The following is a 22,533-nucleotide window of genomic DNA, read 5'->3' as shown; positions in this document are numbered from 1 at the left end:
AACTGAATTGAATTTTCCTCCTGGCAGTTCTGGTTTTGTTCTCAAATGAATTCATCAGACGCCTGAACCAATTGTCGGACCTTAGTCAAGCGGATGTCTCTGTGTGTGACAGACATGAGTTCTGTCCAATCAGATCTCGTAGATTTGATTTAGGGCGGGGCCTTCACACGGAGGTGGGATTTTAGGTACCGTCCATCTTCAGCTACATTACAGTGAGCGAGCTTGTCGAAAAGAAAACACAATTTGGAAGTAAAGAAGACTTTCTGGAATAAGTTTTGGCTGTATTTGAAAAAAGACAAACGAAAGCCCATATCCTAGGTAAATGTCGTAATCAAGTATAAATCTAGATCGTCGGGTTGACCCAGTTTCCCTTTTTCCTAAATTTGGCTAGCTAAGCTGCTAGCTAGCATTTTATGCATCAGCTAGCCAGATAGTTAGCAATATTAGCTTGCAGGTTAACGATTATAACGGATTCTGATATGTTGTGCCTTTCAAAATGCAAAACCACCATATAATAAGTGTAAAGAATCCCAAAATATAAATGCATGAATATCTCAGATATAACAGTAAACAGGCTTCGTGCTGCTTGTTTTGAAACGGGCCAGTTAGCTGCCGAGCGAGGTGTATGAGCTAAGTAACAGGCTAGTATTAATGTTAGCAGGCTAGGTGGCTAATTTTAACTCACAATCACTCAGTAAGATCGGCTGCATTCACTAAATAAAAAGACAGATTCACGTTATGCAGAAGACCTTGGTTAGACGTGTTCTTAATGTTGAATAGACACTGATATTTGTGCAGCTAAAGTGAATGGAAGAGCTACCTGGAGTGTCATATCCACTCTCAGGATGCCGATGGTCTGATAGTTTGAATGAATTGGAGTTATGTTTGAATATTTACATATTCCCACGTTTCTTTGTTCAGCTTACTCTGTGACAGACGGAATGTGGACATTGTCGTAGTCAGAGCCATGGCTGACAAGAGAAAACTTCAAGGTAAGACTCCGGATGAAACTAATGTTGCACATAGAGATCCATCACACCAGCATCCATCCCTGCATCCTTCACAGACTCAGGATGATATTATCCTCCAACATCTTATTTTACTTACTGAAGTTATGAAGAACAATTAGTGTTGCTCACATGCAGTGGTGGACAGTAATAAAGTAAATGTACTTGAGTACTGTACTTAAGTACATTTTTTGAGTATCTGTTCTGTACTTGAGTATTGTTTTTTTGGGAAACATTACTTTTACTCCACTACATTTCTATCAATGCTCTAGTTACTCACTACTTTTGCTTTGAAGTCAGCTCATGAACTTCCTTCTCTTTTCTGAAATCTGATCCCTAAGACAGTAAAATGTGTTTGTGTAGTTCTGTTTGTCTCAGTGGTTTAGTCGTACCTGTATATCGTGCGTCTCCACGGTTGAATGTGGAGCAAACACAGAGCAAATTTCACTCAGATCTGGCAGTTCATTTAGAGATGGTAAAGATGGCTATAATTCTCCACCTGAGCACCCATGGTCATATCTTCAGCCTGTTTTAGAGGTTTTTGAAATGAAGAATGATACGTATCGTTTGAAATGTTCTCCCTGTTTCCCACTCTGCCCAAACATACAAACATTCACTGTCCAACCTGAGAAAGCGTGTTGAGCTACGTAACATTTGTTTCATTCCAGATGAACATGTCAAACTAAGTTGTCTGTGCTTGGAGTAACTTAGTTTCTGTTTTTATTCCATGGTATAGTTTTTAGAGATTTCAAGTAATGGTTTCTAAATAAGCATAATGTAACAGAATGTACTTCTATGTATTCTTGACTGCATATGCTTTGTGAAAATACAATGTTTTGAGATTTTTTTAAGAAGTATTTTTAAAAGCAAGTTATTCAGAACTTAAACTCAAGTAATAATTTGACAGAGCAACTTTCACTTGTATTGGAGTAATATTTGACATGGAGTATCTATGATTTAACTTAAGTAATGAAGCTGTGTACTTTGTCCACAACTGCTCACATGTATACATAGTGATGACATCATATCTTATCCCTACAGGTGAGATTGATAGATGTTTGAAAAAAGTAGCTGAAGGTGTAGAACAATTTGAAGACATTTGGCAAAAGGTAAGTCAATTTTTTAGTCTTGCTTTCAGTGGAAACCTATTTTGTTCCATGATGTATCAGAGTCTTGAATGTATTATTTATTTTTTGTTAACGTAGCTCCACAATGCAGCCAATGCAAACCAGAAGGAAAAGTACGAGGCTGACCTCAAGAAAGAGATTAAAAAACTACAGGTAAAACAATGTAACAAATCATTTTCTGTTCTCCCCTTCTGCACTCTGTATCAGAAGTTAATACCATTTATCTTGATAACGCTTGCTTATTCCTACCATGTCTCTTTTTCAGCGATTGAGAGATCAGATAAAAACATGGGTGGCCTCAAACGAAATCAAAGACAAAAGGCAGCTAGTCGAGAACCGCAAACTCATAGAGACGGTAGGGTTCTCTGGTATTTCTCTTTTATGTTATATTTTTTCCAATGTGAAATTTAGCATTGAATCTTCAGCTCTTCAAATGATCGCTATTGTGTTGTTTTTTCTTTAGCAAATGGAGCGGTTCAAGGTGGTGGAACGAGAAACAAAAACAAAAGCATACTCTAAAGAGGGCCTGGGGCTCGCGCAGAAAGTGGATCCAGCTCAGAGGGAAAAGGAGGAAACGGGAACGTGGCTTACAGTAATACATTCACTACTGTCTTTACCTGTGCTACAACTTGTTTCATTATTTCAGTGACTTTTCTCTCAAATATGAAAAATAGCACCCCAAAAAAGTACTATCTATTTTTGAAGGACTTTTAAAGAAACAATCAATGACCTATTTTTCCCAATTGCAGTCACAAAGTTTCCAAGTAAATTTGGATATAGTCCATTGACATTGTTGTTTTGACCTTTTTCATCTGCAGAATACGATAGACACTCTAAATATGCAGGTGGATCAGTTTGAAAGTGAGGTAGAATCGTTGTCAGTTCAAACGAGGAAGAAAAAGGGCGATAAAGAGGTAAGCTCTACAGTCTTTATATTCACAATGCTCTTTCTTGTGTTACATTCAGTGAGAAATATTATAATTGTCTTGTATATCCAGTGTAGTACAGTCCAAGGAACCACAAGCTTACCTTCTGTCTGTCATGCAGAAACAGGATCGTATTGAGGAGCTCAAGCGGTTGATCGAGAGGCATCGATTCCACATTCGAATGTTAGAGACCATTCTACGAATGCTGGACAATGACTCGATAGCGGTGGATTCAATCTTAAAGATCAAGGATGATGTAGAGTACTACATTGATTCCTCTCAAGATCCAGACTTTGAGGAGAACGAGTTCATCTATGATGACCTGGACTTGGAAGACATCCGTGAGTAAAGCGTTGTGGAGTGCTGGGATGCTTTTCCCCATCAGGTTAGTAAAGAAGAAGTTACACTTCACTCAGCCCTCTCTCTCTCTCCTACAGCTGCAGCTTTAGTTGCGACGTCTCCGTCAGGGCAGGGAAATGTGGAAGATGAGATGTATCTTCACTCCAGCAGCACTCCCACTTCCACCACCTCTTCTTCACCCATCCCTCCATCCCCGGCCACATGCACTGCTGTAAGTACTTCTCTTTGTATCATTGCACTTTGTATATTGGAGTTAAACATTCTGTCAAAATGCATTTTGTTCTGCTACAACAATTGTATAATCCACTGACCAGTTTGCTGATTCAACATTTCAAAAAGTGGATTGTCATATCAAGATATCTCCTCCTATAGGAGAACTCAGAGGACGATAAGAAAAGGGGACGGTCGACAGACAGTGAAGTTAGTCAGGTGAGAGACTCTCATCTGTGCTGTGCCTGTAGATGAACAGTTTAGTACAGCTCTCTTCACCCGTGGTCCTGAAGAGTCTGAATTCTTGGCTGAAGGGTTTTGGCCTCAGGCACTGAAAAGGATCAAGCTCTGTCTCTGTGGGACCATGGTTGGAAACTCCTGATTTAGTTTGTACCATCTCCTGCTTAAATGGGCTTTTATAGTTCACAGTAAACTTTGGTCCTCATACTTTTCTTACAGCTGAAGCTGTCCTCTGGACTGTGAAGAGTGAAATCTTTTTTTTTTCTGGTGCTTTGTCATTTTCAGTCACCTGTGAAGAACGGCACCCCATCCCTGTTATCTTCCTTCTCATCCTCCACCACCTCCGGGTCCTCCTCGTCCTCCTCGCTTGTGTCCATGGCAAGTGTAGTTGGAGGCATTTCCGCGGTTCCAACAAGCAGCAGTCTCATAGGGAGCTTCAGCAGCGCGGTGCAGCAACATCAGCATCCACCTCCACAACAGCAGCAACAACCTCAGCCACCAAACCAACCACAGCAGCAGCAACAGCAGCAGCCACCTCAGACAAAACCCTCTGTCCCCTCAAACAACACCCCAAGCCCACCCAGCAACCCGCTCCTTCCTGCCTCAACTGTCTCCTCTCTCCCCATGCCCAGCACACCCATTTCATCAGCGCCCAACTCTCAGCCTCAGCCCACATCAGGACCCACACCTGCATCCAGTTTGGGACTCGGGTTGGGGCTGGGATTAAGCAAAGGTGTCTTGACGGGGACCAGCAGCGCCAGCCAAATGTCCGCTTTAGGCCTGGGTGGCCATCCCACTGCTCTAAATACAATAGCAGGGCTCATTTCGGGCTCCACACCTGCCCCCTATGCTCAGGCAGCAGCACCAGGAGGCTTGGGTTTGAACAGCACCACCCAGTCCAGCATTTCAGTCGAGAGCAGCACTTCCATTCCCACCTCTGGCTCCAGTGGAGTCACCACCAACGGGGCGGGGACAGGGCTTGGTCTGCTGGGCTCCAGCCCAGCTCACAGCTCTTTAAGCGGGAGTATTCTGGGGCTGGTACCCGGGCAAAACATAGCCCCTGGTGCCTCTCAGGTGCCACCGAGTTCTGTCAGCACTACCCCCGGTGTGGTTGGCATGATGGGGGGCAATGGAGGGAGTGTTGGCGTGGTTGGAGGAGTAGGAGTTAATGCTGCCCCTGCAAGACCACCTAGTGGACTGAAGCAAAATGGAAGCACAAGTATGTTACCTTGTCATGCATTACTTTGTGTGGCTTTTAATTTACGTTTCAATGTTGCCTAACCTATCCTTTACTGGTCCACAGGTTACAGTGCTGTGGTGGCAGAGAGCTCCACAGAATCAGCTCTAAGCACACCGAGCCAGTCACAAAGCAGCCAACCGTCATCTCTCAGTTCTTCAACCAGTCAGCCGTTAGTTACCGTTTTTCTTTGTTTAATAAGAGGCCAGAAACTTTTCACTCTTCTTCTCATTTTTCACAAGATAGTTTCAACTTTTTTTGTCCCTTTTGGACTTTGTGCAGGATGGACAACGGCCCCAGTTTAATCAGCTCCATCACCCTGCCTCCCAGCTCTCCGTCCCCCTCGTTCTCAGACAGCACACCTGGAGGAGGAAGTCTTCTCAATGGGCCTCACTCCTACACACAGGTCTCTGAGGGCCTTAAGGTGAGATGTCGAAGCAAGGGGCTTATATTGGATTGTCAGAATTTGTCATAAGAACCAACAAGACCATGATCAGATGTTACTTCAGCCTCTTAACTAAAGATTGTGATTGTCAGGCTGATGTCCAACTGTTATACTAAACTTTTCCAGGATATATGACCTCATTCATATTGAGACCTCTCATCACTGTTGTCAGAACTTTGTCACCATTCAGCGCCCTTCATGGCCATTATACTTCCAGCTTAAAATCTAATAATTATGAATGAGAGTGGCTAACCAAATGACTGAATCAACATTGGTAGTTGTAAAAGGATTTTTTGTGTAGTCCAGAAAAGAAAAAATGTGATGTGCTCAGCTGGAAATCAAGAGTTTATCTGACCACAGACCTTTGCACAAAGAAGTTTTATAAAGCTGTGGCTATGTGCCACGTACATGCTAGTATAGAAACTCACAATTACACAATCATATGTTTGGATATACATCATGTTATGCCAAGATACATTTGGATTCACTAAAGCATACTCCCACATCTTGTTATCTTCACCATAAAGAAGCAGTTATGACACTATCTGTAAAATATTTTGAACAACCTGTGACAGAAAACATTTCTGTTAATAGACTGTGCTCTCTGTATATTTTCTAAAAGTCACTGAAGGTGACCACAGGAGACAAAGTTTACAGCTGATAAAGGAAAATCCATGAATGTATTTCAAAACGTTGGTCAATCCAGCGCACTCCTAATGCTTCCACACACTGCCCTTTCATTCTTTAATGATCCAAACTATAAACACTCTCTCTCTCTCTCTCTCTCTCTCTCTCTCTCTCTCTCTCTCTCTCTCTCTCTCTCTCTCTCTCTCTTTTTCTGTCAATCAGCCTCCCCGTTCTCATCTTGTCTCTGTCTTGTTCCCACCTCAGGCCCCAGAGCCTCTCAGCTCTCTGAAGGCGATGGCTGAGAGAGCAGCGCTGGGATCAGGCCTGGATGGAGAGATCCCCAACCTGCACCTAACAGACAGAGGTCAGAACACACAGATACTTTTTCTCACTGTAGTTTGTGGCAAAATAATAAACTCACAGCTATACACTCCTAACCTTCCTTTACATATATACACACTTTTGCAAAAAAGAGTATATCAGATGTGCTTTTAATACCATTTAAACAATTTGGTGTGCGTCTTATACACCAGTGCAACCAATGCACCAGTAGAAAATGCAGAGAGGTGTTTTATTGTGTTGATGTACACTACCGGTCAAAAGTTTAAGAACACCCCAAATTTTCAAATTATTTATTGAAAATGATGCAGTTCAATGTCTTATTGTGCTCTGAAATGACAACATAGAACAAATAAACAATTGAATTTCAAAAATAAATCATGGAATCAATTCATAAATCAAAATGTAGTCTAAACTTTTGACTCATCAAAGTAGCCACCTTTGAATTTTGATACATCTGTCTATAACACCTTCTTCCAGTCTGCAGTAGTCCACTGGCGGGGTTTCTGGGCCCAGCCAAGCTTCTTTTTCTTATTCTGATGTCTTAGCGATGGCTTTCTTGCTGCAACTCGACTGGTCAAACCTGCAGCTCAAAGTCTTCTCTTCACAGTTGAAACTGAGACTTGCTTACTAGACCACTATTCAGCTGTGCTTGAAGCTGTTGTCCTGTGAGCCTCCTATCCCACGACTCTCAGAAACTTGTCTTCTGATTTTGTTGTGGCTGTGGGTCTGCCAGACCTCTTCCTGTCAGATTTTCCCCCAGTTTCTGAGTGCCGTTTGATGGTGAAGGAAACTGTACTCACTGACACCTTGACTTTCTTTGCAATTTCTCTGTAGGAAATACCTACATCTTTAAGTGTTAGGATGGTCTGTCTCTCTTCCATTGTTAATTGCCTTTTTCTGGCCATTTCTAAAGCAACACACTACTTTCTGGAGTATAAGACTGTTCAAATAATGCTCACGAGGGTATGGTACCACTGTGTGTTCCAACCATAGACATATAAAGAGTAGACGCCGCATCAACCACTACTACCTATTGGTGCTGACGAGCCGTGGGGCCGCCATCTTGGTCCGTCATCCGCTCCACTCAGTGTAATCTGTTTGGCAGGCGCAATGAAGTGTCAGCGCACTTAATCAATCGTAACTTGCTGAATACTAAACTGATTTACATGCAGGGTTTTTTTACTGCAAACATCATACATGTAGGTATGATAGAGGACACACATATTTTAATATTCATAGTGGACTTAACAGTAATAGAATATTCTGATATGTGATATATGTGATGTATGATATGTATTTCTTGCGCCCAAGCAGCCCATGCGGCTTCTACTCTTCATATGTCTATGGTTCCAACACTGCTTTTGTGCAGAAAGAGGGGGTTGTAAGTAATCAAAGAAAGTTGAGACACCTTTAAAAATTGATAGCACCAACTTTCAAGGCTTGACTAACATTAATTGCTGCAGAAAAGCAACCGATTGCTTGTTCCCTGAAAAAGGCCTTTTCGTATAATTCTGAAATATACATTATTTTTTCAGTTTTCTGTAGTCTTACCTTTTTTTTTAACATCCGGCAGTTCACCACTTACCGTTGTACCATTTCAAGCTATTCAGTGGACTTGCACTGCTTGGATTTCAATAAAAAAGTGGAAAAATTGAGGTGTTCTAAAACTTATGACTGGTAGTGTAATTCTACCCAGAATATGTTGATATAATAGCTAAGGCTTTTATCGAGCACGTGCCACCATGAGTGCAAGTGCAGCTGTCACCCACTGCACGCCCCCTGACATAGTTGGTGTAATGCAAGGGGCAGCTTCACTGTTGAACGCTTACATAGTGATGCAGACCGTGCTGGCATTGTCAGTCGATCATAGTTATATATTTAAAGTAAACGGAGGTACAGTTTAAAGTAAATAGATCTTGTGGAGGAGTGCTGATTTGATTGAAAAGACTTCTCGGTTCTGGACAACAAGTGACGAGGAGGTGGGAGGCATGACTCCAGGCGAATTTTTTGTGGGCAGTGCCTCACAGATAACAGCACAACTGTAACGTATCACATATCAACTCCAGTACGGGCAGCTAGCAGGACTGCAAACTCCACCAGCTGAAAACAGAAGGTGCTAGAAAGAGCTGCACAGCTGCATGCTGGGGACTTTTCTGAACGCAATGGAAACAGTCTCACAGGAAGACAGTTACAACCTTTTACTCTCTTATATCTCTCAGAACATAATGAGTCTTAGATACTGCTGTGACTTATATTCTCAAGTAATTCTTCAAGGGCTGGAAACTTTTAACAGATAATGATGACCTTATAACAAGCTGGTTATAGTCTGTGGAGTTGAACGTCTACAGCAAGTAAATTACAAACTCAGTTGTTGGCTTTCTCAGTTTCACATTGTTGTAAGTTTCCCTTTGCGGTTAGCCCAAGTCAGTAAGGGTTTTAATATTGAACACATTCACTTCTTCTTAAATACGTCTGTTCTCATGTGTATAGAATTTGTGTCATTTACCATGAGTCTTTCTCTGTCCTACAGATATCTTCTCTGGCTCATCTGCAGCGCCCGGCACACCTGCCGTGCCTCAGCCGTCCGTGTCAGAGGTCAGCATCCCCCCCTCGCTTGGGGTCTGTCCGCTTGGCCCCACCCCTCTACCTAAGGACCAGCTGTACCAGCAGGCCATGCAGGAGTCTGCGTGGACACACATGCCTCACCCCTCTGACTCAGAGAGGATCAGGTGAGGGCGCTTTAGATTTTGCAGTGGTGATGACACATTTCAGTGTAATGCAGGGCTTTAAATGTAACAGTAATTTCACACATTTACATTGAGGACTTTATTCTGTTCAAAATCCAACACCCTATCAAGGAGGCTGAGGTCAAGTATGGGTGGCTAGAAACATGGTTCTAGAAAGAGCTACACATTTGCAGAGAAACTTCACATATAAAAGATATAAATATATTTATTTAAAGGTGACATATGCAAAATCGACTTTTTAATGGTTCTCTACCTGAAATATGTGTCCCTGGCATGTCTACAAACCCCCCGAAAATGAAAAAATCCATTCTTCCCACCTTTCATTTCTCCACCTTCCTATAAATGTGTGCTGAAACGAGCCGTTTCAGTTTTCAGTGTTTTTCATACGTCACAACGACATATGGTCTGTAACGGAAGTCAGAGCTCGGAGCTTGTTCAGCCCATACACTGTATAAAATACAACTCAACCCCTCCTCCGTTTTTCATTACCTGCACACATGTGCGCTAACAAGGAACTTAGGAGGGAGGCATTCTAGTTGTAGGCTGTCTTAATAAACACAAAGGTCAGGTTTACTCCCCACGTCTGCAGATTTGAAAATCTAGTGGATCATTTTTATTTATCATAGAAAAGTGCTAGTGCTAGTTAGCATAGCCACATAGCTACATGTTCGTTGCTCTGTACCAAGACACACGTCGACATACTGACAAATAAAACAACAAGAAACACTAAATCTGTGACCAATCCTTCAGAAAGGTCCTGCTGCAGGCGCCTCTCCGTTAGGATCAGATTCAGGATCAAATTCAGAGGGTTGAAGTAACGTGGGTCTGTGGGCAGCCGTGTATATTCAGCCAACATGTAAACATTAGATCAACGTGCTGGAGAGCTGAGGCCACATCCACTTCCTGAGGGGGCGTGGTCAGAGAGCTCATTCTCATTTAAAGGCACAGACACAGAAAACAGCCTGTTCTGAGCAGGGCTGAAAAAGAAGGGGTTACAGGCATGCCAAAATCTGATTTCAAAGTGTTTTTTTGAGCATAAACTTTAAGGACATGTTTTGGGGACCTCTTAGACCAATATATGTTGATGAAAAAGAGCATAATATGTCACCTTTAAGTTAAAATAAATACAATTTAAATATATAACTAAAAATAAATAAAATATAGAAATATATTTATTTAAGTTTAAACAAATACAATTTAAATATATAAATATAAATAAATAAAAGATATATAAAAATAAATAAAAATATTTAAAGAAAAAACATTTTATTTTGTATGTTAAAATTACTGATCTATTTTCTACTTCTTTTTGGGTTTCCAACTAACTGTGCTTCTTTCCCATAGGCAATACCTGATGAGGAATCCATGCCCCACCTTGCCATTCCATCACCAGGTACCACCACATCATTCTGACTCCATAGAGTTCTACCAGAGACTGTCCACAGAGACGCTCTTTTTCATCTTCTACTACCTGGAGGTACAAAATAAAAACATGCACCCACCCGTTCCATGTTTACTTCCTCTCCGATTTGTTCCCGTCTGGCTTGTTAACCTCATTGGTGTATTTCTGCTGCTTCTCTCAGGGCACCAAGGCTCAGTATCTGTCTGCCAAGGCTCTAAAGAAACAGTCATGGCGGTTTCACACCAAGTACATGATGTGGTTCCAGAGACACGAGGAGCCCAAGACTATCACTGACGAGTTTGAACAGGTGCAGACTGAATACGCTTCACACGTTCTTTCTTTGAACTACAAGTATTTGGACTCTTGGTTTTACTGTTGTGTTTGGAGTCTTTGATTGATCGTTGTTTCCACTCGTCCATCCCTGCAGGGCACTTACATTTACTTTGACTATGAGAAATGGGGCCAGCGGAAGAAGGAGGGATTCACCTTCGAGTACAGGTACCTGGAAGACAGAGACCTTCAGTGACACACAGAGCGGACGCAAAAGGAAGGAGAGTGACAAAACGTGCTGCTGTTGACATTCCGAGACTGAACTTCAAACTGTGGATAGAGATTGTGATGTGTAGTAGAAACCCTCTCCTGAAATGGAGACTGGTGTCTGTATAGGCTGCATCTCGACGTGACGCCCTCGCTCCTTGTGCAGCGCTTTGCTTTCATCAAAAACTGCCCTGTGGGACTGACATAAGGCTCGGCGCTGCAGAACCTGGGGGGGCCCTCACTAGAGATCTGCGTTTGTGCCTGTCTGTGTGCACACTCAGTATGTGGCATTAGGAAAGCCTACCCCATGCATGTTTCTCATGTTTTTGTTTTCTTTTCTCCGTTTCAACAAGATTCTCTCTGTACCACCTACCCGACATCAGCCTGGAAGCCTTTGACTTGACACAACACAAACCTTGGATTTGATTGTTGAGTAACCTGCCCTTCTTGTATTTACTGTAATTTGGTGGTTTAGAAAGGGGAGGTACAGCGGACATTTAGTCATGGTGTGTAGGACTGGCTTCTTTTAAGACCCTACGATGCCTGTTGAATATGGTCACTATTAGGGATAGTGAGCGTTTATCAATAGTTTTATTGATATTGTCTTGGTCGATTTAAAACGCTGATTGAGAGTGACCACAGGGCCTCTCCCTGTGACAGGGAAAGAGTCCTTATTGGACATGGATTAAATTGCTATGCAATTGAACTGGTCTCTGACTCCCTCTCTTTACAAATAAAATGTTTTTAAGTTAACATGTCAAAGAAAATGCATTATTATGGCGCATTCATGTTTGTGACAAATTAATAAACTTGTAAAATAAATCTTAAAAATAGGGTTTGAGAAATGAATTTACTTGATGTTTGAGTCTCTCTGTTGAGGTATTTTCATCAGCCTCGCTGCAAAGAGCCACGCTAAGCGTAGTGAATGTACTTGCACCCAAATCACCTCTTAATTACTCTGGAAAAAACACAGAGTGCATTAGATGATGAATCTGAGTTTGCTTTGAGTCAAACTTCCCACCTTTAGTTTACTCTCTTCTGTTGATGTTACTTCATCCTAAAAAGCCACTGTGTTCAATTTACCACCTGATATTTAAGTGGAACCCTATACAGTGTGCACTGATCAACTGTTTACATGTAGAGTGAAAACACACAAACCCTGAAATTCCGGTGGTAGATTAAACTTGTGGATGCGAGTAAGACATGTCTCATCTCTGCCGTGGTCGTTTATGTGCTACCCTGAAGAACAATAAGATGGAATCTGGTTCTGAGACAGATCCCGCTGTTTCTGGGAAGTCTTGGAACGGGGAAAGTATTAAACTGAATCAAAATTTTTCCATTTAAAGCAACCGTGAAAACTTCAGATCTGTACTGCAGCTAAACTTTTATGTTGTGTGTGATTAGTTTTCAGGCTTTTGGGGGGAGGGAAAAAGGGGGCTGAGGAGGATATGAAAAAAGGAAAATAAAGCAAAGTTATGAGAGATTTGCCTTTTATAGATTCTATTTTTGGGCGTTTAAAGGTTTTCAGAAAGGGAAGGTCAGTCAAGAAATTGCTAAAATGTGAATTTTAAGACATTTACAATTTTCCTCATTACAGTTCTGCATGGGAGATGTCATAAAACGGGGTTATAACAGGATTGTAAAATTTCAATAAATACTTTTAAGAAATTACAAGTCGGTGTGGTGTAAAGTCCTGTTATTCCTATTATGGGGCATCGATTCACTTAGTCTTGACTTTAAATCAACTTGACTTTGTTCTGCTGAGTGGATTGATTTTGTTTTTAAAAGGTTGTTTGAAGCAGATAGAGATATGTTATGAAGTGAGAACAATCCAGATTATCATCCTAGTTTGTGTTACTTTAATGTTCGTTTTATTCTGTCGAGTCATCAGTTTAAAAAAAAAAACCAAGTCTCTTAAGGACGCCTGGTGAAAATTTTACATTTTATTTAAATGGAAAAACAAAGACCAAAAATTAAAACAAATGCAGGACAACAATGCAAGATGAATTAAAAAATATACTATCACACCGCAGTATGAAGTGTAGGATGTCTGTCTTCACATCTTAGCATCCTTCTTGACTTTGAGGAACTCGGCCATGTTGGAGAAATACTTCTGGTTGGCTTCAGCCACCTTTTTCTCTGCAGCCTGCGGGTTCACGATCTCCAGCCCCTGCAGACGAGAACAGCACGATTGTTAACGCATATCAACCTTCACATTGTTCAGAAGTTCATATTCAATAAAGGAGGGTTTTTTTACCTGTAGAGGAGTGAATGCCACGCTGGAGCTGGTTCCTGAGGAGCGGTCTCTGACGGTGGACTTTCCTCCGTATGTCATGCTCTGCTTCTGCAGTGTCCTCTGTTATAGAATTTTTTTTTTTTTACAAACTTGAGAAATGGAAAAGAAATCGACTGCTGAGCAATTGTAAGTCAAATCAGTTGAATGAGTTTACCTGGAGGGATTTGGAGATTCTGGCTTTGGTGGCCTCGTTGACCTGAGCCTGCCTGACACGCCCGCTGCCGCTCTTACCCAGCTGACCCAGACTGAAGCCCAGGTCCTCCTGATACGCATCATCTTCAATCTACAACACCACATCAAAGATTTAGATCAAAGTAGCACTACGCGGGCAGTAAAAGTATCTTTCAAATAGAAACAGAAAAAACAAAATCTTCTATCTAATTCACTCTGGCTACGTTCACACTGCAAGGCTTAATGCTTAATTCAGATTTTTTGCTCAGATCTGATTTTTTGTTTGCCTGTTCACATTACCATCTATAATGTGACCTGTATCCGATTCCAGTGTGAACTGTTTGCTTCTCTGAACTGTCCCACATGCGCAAAAGAACAGTCATAATGACGTCACATGCAGCTGTTTCACAAACGTAAACAATAAGGAAGTCAGCATTTTCACCTTTATTACAAAGTTTTTGTGCAGTGGGAGCCGGAGAATGAATGACCAGGTGCGGAGGAGGTCAAGTATAAAGAAAAAGAGAGCCAAATTGCTTGTTTCGGCTTTTTGGGGAGCTGTGGCCGCAAATACGATTGAAAGGTCTATGTGGATGCGGACACTGAGTCAGGAGTGGTGGGTCTGCAACGTTAATAGTTTCATAGAGACAGAGTTTATTCAAAACTTCCGGATGTCGAGGGCAATCTTTCAATTACATCTGTCAGCGGCTCTCCCTAAGACTCCTTCGGCAGGACACTCAATTGACTTGCTCAATCGTTGCTATCCTCTATTTTTGCAAGGGTACCGCCGCGCAGAATTATGATGTGTTTCGCTATAAAGTGACGTGAAAGTATCAAATCCGCCTTGGCCATTCACACTGAGGTCGCATTGAAAAAAACAGATCTGTATCTGATTCAGGACCACATATGGAGGTGGTTTAGATCTGATTTGAAAAAATTAGATTTGGGCCAGGTTTGAGTGTTCACACTACCTCTAACAAATCTGACCTGGTCACTTGACCCCCCCAAAAATCGGATTTGGGCCACTTCGCAGTGTGAACATAGCCTTTGTGCCAACTAGTTTCAATAAGACAAGCTTTATCAATCCCTCGGGGAAAATCTGTTGTTACAGAAGCTCACAAAAGAAGCTAATTAATTACAATAATCAAGTACAAGAATTAAATACAGCTGAAAAAGGATAAAAGAAAGTTAATATAATCAATATCAGAGATTAAACTAAACACATTATTATTAGAATTGAATGAGAGGCTTCTGCTGAAAGTAGAGAAAGCAGCTCAGAGACACTTGTTCAGTCACGACCGTCTCAGCACTGCCACAAAAAGGAGTTTTGTACCAGTTTCTTCACAAAGTTTAAAAAGAAAATAGATCCTCGTACAGGCCACCAACTTCTGTTTCCACTCTAATCATTTTCCAGAAGCTGGACCAAGAGCAACCCACCTCTTACTAAAGTGGCTTAGCTGTCAACATTAAAAGTGATTCTGCTTCTTGGCTGTAATATAGGAGAATACTGTGTCCCATAGGCCTTGGTGTACTGTTTTAATGTGGCAGTACTGCTACTATTCTTAGCCATCATCCTCACAGGAGTGAGAATGTAAAACTGAGGTGAGCAGCATGTCGAATGCTTTAATCTTTGTTTATATTAAGATGCTCCAGAAGGAAAGAACATCCAGTGTGGTCAGCAGTCTATGCTTTCTGTGTCATTCGAGCTACTTTTGTCTGCATGAAAAGCTCATTCCTAATGTACAAGCAACATAGAAAACAGGACCAGGACTTGAAATAAACAGTGAACTTAAAGTTTAAATCTGCAGGGAGCTCACGTAAAGAAAAGATTAGAAAAGACGCATAAAAGGAGGCTGGGTAGAAAATATCTGACCTCTGCAAAGGTCATCCTGTTGGCATGTTTCCTGATCTCAGTCAGCCCGAGACGCTCCTTCATCTTTCGGTACCTTCAGGAAAAGAGACCGGAGTGAAGTGGTTATAGTCAATATATATTTAGACATGATGCTTGTACTCTAAACTTGGCTGTGCACATTATGTAAGCTTGTAGTTGTCCTCAAACATGCAGCTCAGTTTTCTGCTTGGTTTTGCTCTCATGTTACTTAAAAACAAAAAAAAGGTCCATGTATAAATTACTTGGTAATGCAAAAAATCTGCACATTTCCCTCCACTTCTTTCTCATTATATGCATGTGTAAGGTAGCTGACAGGTTCCATACCTCCTTCCCCCTCTTTTCTTCCTCTGTCCGTCCAGCGGAGCCGGCAGTGGTTTGACCTGCTTCACAGGTGGAGGCTCCTGCCATTTATCAAACTTCCTCTCAATTTCCTCTTTGAGATCGTAGCCAACCTGGAATAAAAGACACATAGGAGGTAAATGTCAGAGGAGTTAGAAATGAATCAAATGTTTCTTTAATATTACTGTGTGTATAAATATGTTTTTTTCTGCTGTTTTCACTTCACTAAGTATGAATTGAGACTTCAATAAGAAGAAATCATTGATGTTGTATTCTTGAAATGGTGTTCCAACTCTGTGATATTCTTAGGTTTTCAAAAATGTTACCTCCATATATGTTAACATACTCCAGAAAATATCACAGAATTGAACAGCTACATTTATGAATGGATTCATGTGCTGTGCATGGATCTTTACCTTGCCATCTGAGCTCTCATGGAAACCGTCCACTCGAGATGCCAGAGTGCATTTTGCAGCCACCAGACGAGCTGCCTTCCTCCTGAGGTCCTGGAGACAAAAAACAAAGACTTAAAAAATATGATAATAATAATTCATAGGATTTATATAGCGCTTTTCTGAATACTCAAAGTCGCTTTAAGTGAAATAAAAGTAAAAATAAAAGAGGTAAATAAAACAGAACAAGGGCAGAGGTTGGGCGGGGGGAGAGGTCATGTGTTGTATGCTTTTTTGAACAGGTAGGTCTTGAGGTGGTTTTTGAATGATTGAAGTCAGTCAGAGTTGCACATGTGTGGAGGGAGAGAGTTCCAGAGAGATGGGGCAGCGGTGGCAAAGGCTCTGTCCCCCAAGGTGCTGTGCCTGGACTTGGTGATAAGGGACAGGAGATTGGCATCTGATGATCTGAAGAGGCGAGATGGGGAGTGACGTTTGAGGAGGTCGGTCAGGTATGAGGGGGCGAGGTTATTGAGGGCTTTGCAGGTGATTAGCTGGATTCCTTCATTTCCTCAAGTCGAGTTATAATCATTAACGTGGGGATGGACTTGGCCTTATGGTTAAGTTGAGCGCTCATGTAGCGGGTGGCCCGGGTTCAAAACCAGCCTGTGGCCTCTTTATCATTCCCCCACTCTCTCCCAGTTTCTTACACTATCCACTGTCCTCTCCTCTATAAATTAAAAGGTGTAAAAGACCCAAAAATATATATGTTTAAAAAAATACATAATAATAATAATAGTAATAACAATCATTAACATAACTTATGTTCATGTGAATATATTTACTGACAGGTGGTAGTGTCTGTACGACATCACAGTGGTAGATGAAGCCAGTGTGGGGCAGCAGGGAGGTGCTGCTGAAGCCAGACAGAGTTCTCCTCTGAGCTCCCAGCAGCATGAGGTTACAGGCGGGCATCTTGGAGAGGTTTGTAAGGCCGCCAGCAATACCTGCAGCCACAGAGAGAAACAAGTGATAAAATTTGTTTATCTTCATCAGAAAATATCTTGGTGCATTTTGACTACTTTCTTTGGTGCTTTTGGATCACTCACCCATGATCTTGGCTGCTGTGGATGCTCCAACAATGATGGACAGATTTGGGGCAATGAAGGACATTCTGGACTCTACATATTCATAGATCCTGTGTTTGGACTGGTTCAGCTCCAGAGCCATGTCACATGCATCCTCCAGCTGCTTCAATTCCTCCTCACTTAGCTGTGACCTAAAACCATTAAACCACACACAGTCAGAGTATTGATTAGTGTTTAAATGGCCAGAGTCACTCTCAGCAGTGACGGTGAGGATGATCTGCTCGTGGATGGGGAGCACTTTCAATCAATTGACCAAAGTAAAAAAAGCTGTGAACTCACCCCTGTGTGGTCGAGGCTGTGACACTAACGACCATGATCGTGGCGTTAGTTAGGATCTGCTGCAGATTTTCATTGTTCTTGCACTTCTCCAGATTGTTTCCCAATTCCTGAGTAGGAGACACAAAAAGAGAATATAAAACCAAGACCACATGTCTGAAAATTACAGGAAAAGTTTCAATAAAATGAAAAAAGCCGACTGAGTATTCATGATCATTTATGAGACAAACAGGAGTTTTGATATTTTACAATTTATACTGTAGAAGAATGATACTATGAATCATATAGTGGAAAAAGGGCAATTGATCATTTGCGTTCTGCATTTGTGTTAGGGCTGAACGATTTTGGAAAATAATCTAATTGCGATTATTTTCCTTAATATTTCGATTGCGATTTAATATGCAATTATTTTTTCAAGGTCCTCTTCATGTATTTTTCAACAAACAAGCAATAAATCTACTGTATTTTAATAAACAGTATTAGATTTATTATACACAAACTGTTCTTTCTCATAGGCTCGACTTATGTTAAGATAAAGGCAAATGAAGCATGAATTAATATGAAGGACAGTTTATTTATCTACTTGAATAACAGTTGTAAACTTAGTAAATACTTTGACTTGCAGTCTTGTAAGCGTTCACGACTACTTAACAAAATTCTGCCAAACACGTGTTTTAAGTTTAAAGCATGTTTGGATGTGAATCAGCTGACTGAAGGGGTTTGCACAGTGGAGACTCTCAGCTGGGGGCTGCGGCTGAGTGACAGGTCTCTTTTTTTCCCCGCTGCCGTACTGACTCTGACCCGGTTGTGCTCCTGGCTGACACCTGACCACGTAAACATGTTATTTTTTCTCAATAAGAACCAGTGGACAGAAAACTGGACACTGAGTCTAAAATATGATTCTGTTCAGTTGTCCTGTTGCAGTAAATCCACATGTTGTCTGGGTCTTCATTGACTGAGATTATTTATGAGCCTGCTCCACATGTTGATATTCAGCGTGTTGATTATTTTGTACGCCTCAATATGATCAGTTCTTCTGCTGAGGCCATTTTTAAAGATGTCAACAACAAATCAAAACTTAGCGTGGCTGAAGTTGTTTTCTTCATCCCCCTCTCGCATGTGTCTCGTTCTTCAGAGATTTTTGGCTGTCGGTGAACCAGCTGAAAGGTGCATTACGGCCCCCTACTGCATGCATGTTATGTAAGGTTGCGTCTGTGTAAATTAAACTTTTTTTTTTGTTTTAAATCACAGCCTTTGCAATTTGAAAATTGCATTGTATTAAATTGCAATGTCAGTATGAATTTGATTAATCCTAATTTGCCTCAATTTGTGTCATCCTCCATTCTGCAAAAAGAAAAAGTCTTTTGCACTTCTTAAGATATAAATAAGCAATGGCATGACTAATAGAGCTAATTAACAGTTACTCTAATTTGAGCATTGTGGTATGAGAGCTGAGCAAACATCTCAAACTATCTCACCTTGACTGTGCGGATGTAATCTAGAGAATCTGGCACCAGAGACTCCAGCTCTGGGAACCTCTTAGAGTACTTGTCCCGAGTGAACTTATGAATAATATCTAAAAAAGAAAAAGAGAAACACAAATTATTAAGAGAGGACCTACATTAAATGCTTTATTTTTATTTGACATTTTGATTTGTTCATTCACTCTCAACTCACTGAGCTCGTTGTCGATCTCTACTGTGAGGTTATTGGCCGCTACGATCAGTCTGTATTCTGGGTCAGACTCAACTGGCCCCGAGACTAATGAGAAACAAAACAACAATATGATCACAATAAATGTACCTCAGGTCTGATCAACATTCAGCTGAAATAAATGCAGTGAATAACTTCTCAATATATTCAAACACACTATAACACATGTAAATCTGTCACTTACCCTCTGAGTTCTTGCGCTGCTTGCCAACATACAATGAAATTTTGTCCATAATCTCTGAAAACTGTAGAAAAAGTCAGAATAGAGTGTAAAGAACCAGAAAAGGCACGCAAGTATAAATATCACCTCATTTGATACAACTCACCTGTTTACTATTGCGGAGTTTGGCAATTGACCCAACATTCTCTGCCTTACTGTAGTCCACCTCCATCTCCTCCGGGATGTCTTCCAGCCCTCCCTCTGGTCTTCCCTGTGTCGCTTCTCCATCACTCTCCCCCTCCTCCCCCTCTGGATACAACCCATCCTCCCCCTCATCTCCGGCCTCCTCCAGATCCGCCAGGAGCTCGTCCGCCAGGGACATCTACAATCAACAGCAGAGGTTAAATATATTTCAGCAGCATGATATGATCCAATCCCGAAGACAGCCAGAGATTCGGAGGTGACATAACAATGCAACAACTTATACAGAGAACAGGTGATTTATTTATGAGATTATCTAAATGGGCTTATATAGGTCTTTTGTAGTCTCGCCAACCACTCAAAGCACTCCAACCCTACTTCATTCATCCACTCACACCACATTCATACACTGATGGAAGAGGATGCCATAGCAGAGGAACATCAGTATTAACTTATCCAATTCATACACAGCTAGTTAAGCCACTGGGAGCAATTTAAGGTTCAGTGTCTTTTCCAAGGACACTCTGGGACACAACCCACTCTACCACTGAGCCACGTAAACTACAGTAACACCTTTTTGAATCTATAATTTCTGCAAATAGCTGAGCCCAAATGCTGTCTTTCTTGTCTTCATTTGTCCTATATAGTTTTAGTATAGTATTTTTTAACTATTACAGTTTAAATGTTAAATCATTGTCCAATCCACATAACTTATGTTGTAGGCAGTGGTGGACAGTAACAAAGTCAATTTACTTTAGTACAGTACTTAAGTACATTTTTTGAGTATCTGTACTTCACTTGAGTTTTATTTTTTGGGGGTACTTATTACTTTTACTCCACTACATTCAGAAGACAAATATTGTACTTTTTACTCCACTACATTTCTATCAGTGCTCTTGTTACTCACCACTTTTGCTTTGAAGTCAGCTCATGAATTTCCTTCTCTTTTCTGAAATCTGATCCCTAAGACAGTAAAATGTGTTTGTCTAGTTCTGTTTGTCTCAGTGGTTTAGTCATAGCTGTACAACTGTCTCCATGGTTGAACATGGAGCAAACACAGAGCAGATTTCACTCAGATCAGGCAGTTCATTTAGAGGTGGTAATGATGTCTATAATTCTCCACCTGAGCACCCATGGTCATATCTTCAGCCCGTGTTAGAGATTTTTAAAATGAAGAACGATACTTATCGTTTGAAATGTTCTCCCTGTTTCCCACTCTGCCCAAACATACAAACATTCACAGTCCAACCTGAGAAAGCGTGTTGAGCTACGTAACATTTGTTTCATTCCAGATGAACATTTCAAACTAAGTTGTCTGTGCTTGGAGTAACTTAGAGTCTGTTTTTATTCCATGGTATAGTTTTTAGAGATTCAAAGAAATGGTTTCTAGATAAACAGAGTGTAACACAATGTACTGCTATGTCTTGACTGCCATGATGCTGTGTGAAAATACGTTTTGAGATTTTTTAATTAGTACTTTGAATACTTAAGTATTTTTAAAAGCAAGTACTTCAGTACTTTAACTCAAGTAATAATCTGACAAAGCAACTTTCACTTGTATTTGAGTAATATTTGACCAGGTGGATCTATACTTTGACTTAAGTAATGAAGCTGTGTACTTTGTCCACCACTGAATAAATATAAGAAATTACAAAATTGTTAAAGGGTCAACATTTAAATGTAAGATAGGATGTCAACTTATTTCACCTGAAGCAGTTCATTCTGCAGCAGTTGTGGTACAAAGTACAAAGCAATTGTGAATAATGAAAAATATAACATGACATTTCAAAATACGTAGCGAATGAGTATTCCCTTCTCAAAGCAGAACGCGTACTTTGATTGAATGCTGCTTTGTGTCTTTTTCCAAGATATGATATACGAACAATTTGTTCTTCAAAAACGTGGTTGTACTTGGGCAAAACACAAACACCTGTTTTATTATTCTTCTGGCGTTTGGTCAGTTAGCTAGCTAGCATATAGTCAGCTTACGTTTGCTGTGCGTATTCAATCAGGTTAAGAAAGGGTTTAAGTATAAAACAGACTCACCTTTGAGCTTTAACTCTGGCCTCCTACAGAAAATACAACAAATATGTTTTATGAAGGCTTCAAGTTCTTCTGCGATCAAGTAAACGACCCGTAACAAGACTTATGAACCAGACGCAAGTTAGCCTGCAGCTTACTGTTGTAATGGTTGTCGCAGACTAAATACGTCACAGCATTCGCATGGCTTTCTGGGAAATGGCGTCTATAAAAAGAACAGGCAATTATGTAGGATCTGTGTGTAGGACCCATAGACTGTATAAAGTAGGACCTTTATACAGTCTGTACGACAGGGGTTTCCAAAGTGTGGGTCGGGACCTTTTTATCTACAGTCTATGGTCGGGACCCCCTGGGGGGTTGTGAGACACAAATGGGGCGTCGTGAAATGTCTTCCAGAATGTTTTTTTTTAAGTTCTCTGAAATAAATAATAATAATAACAATAATAATAAATAAAATAAAAAATAAAATAATAATAATATTATTAATAATAATAATAATAATAATAATAATAATAATAATAATAATAATAATTATAATAATAATAATAATAATAATTATTATTATTATTATTATTATTATTATTATTATTTTGTTAATTTACCTTATTTTCTTATGTTTATCTTCCTTTTTGTTTGTACTGTTAATTATTATTATTTCTTTTTTATTATTATTATTATTATTATTATTATTATTATTATTATTAT

At 40.5% G+C, this 22,533-nt stretch overlaps 2 protein-coding genes across 2 annotated transcripts; one reads left to right on the top strand and one right to left on the bottom strand.

The window, feature by feature from the left end:
• The first annotated feature begins 164 nt into the window (after positions 1-164).
• Positions 165-11,960, top strand: cnot3a (CCR4-NOT transcription complex, subunit 3a). The gene is made up of 19 exons (XM_034697127.1): positions 165-318; positions 922-992; positions 2,049-2,116; positions 2,213-2,287; positions 2,400-2,489; positions 2,598-2,726; positions 2,953-3,048; positions 3,182-3,401; positions 3,498-3,631; positions 3,793-3,849; positions 4,156-5,089; positions 5,174-5,279; positions 5,390-5,531; positions 6,444-6,543; positions 9,052-9,250; positions 10,613-10,745; positions 10,852-10,977; positions 11,098-11,168; positions 11,561-11,960. The coding sequence occupies exons 2-19, from the start codon at positions 968-970 to the stop codon at positions 11,631-11,633; spliced, it is 2,778 nt and encodes a 925-aa protein (XP_034553018.1). The 5' UTR covers positions 165-318; positions 922-967; the 3' UTR covers positions 11,634-11,960.
• A 1,170-nt stretch (positions 11,961-13,130) lies between these two features.
• prpf31 (PRP31 pre-mRNA processing factor 31 homolog (yeast)) lies at positions 13,131-22,009 on the bottom strand. The gene is made up of 14 exons (XM_034697128.1): positions 21,835-22,009; positions 19,754-19,969; positions 19,612-19,672; positions 19,392-19,475; positions 19,193-19,290; positions 17,718-17,824; positions 17,400-17,569; positions 17,140-17,297; positions 16,318-16,407; positions 15,887-16,014; positions 15,545-15,617; positions 13,658-13,786; positions 13,465-13,563; positions 13,131-13,377 (listed from the first exon to the last, which is right to left on the bottom strand). The coding sequence occupies exons 2-14, from the start codon at positions 19,967-19,969 to the stop codon at positions 13,264-13,266; spliced, it is 1,527 nt and encodes a 508-aa protein (XP_034553019.1). The 5' UTR covers positions 21,835-22,009; the 3' UTR covers positions 13,131-13,263.
• Positions 22,010-22,533: the final 524 nt, after the last annotated feature.

The sequence above is a fragment of the Notolabrus celidotus genome, chromosome 12, assembly GCF_009762535.1.
Source record: "Notolabrus celidotus isolate fNotCel1 chromosome 12, fNotCel1.pri, whole genome shotgun sequence".
NCBI classification, from domain to species: domain Eukaryota; kingdom Metazoa; phylum Chordata; class Actinopteri; order Labriformes; family Labridae; genus Notolabrus; species Notolabrus celidotus.
This window is presented reverse-complemented; position numbering and strand designations above follow the sequence as displayed.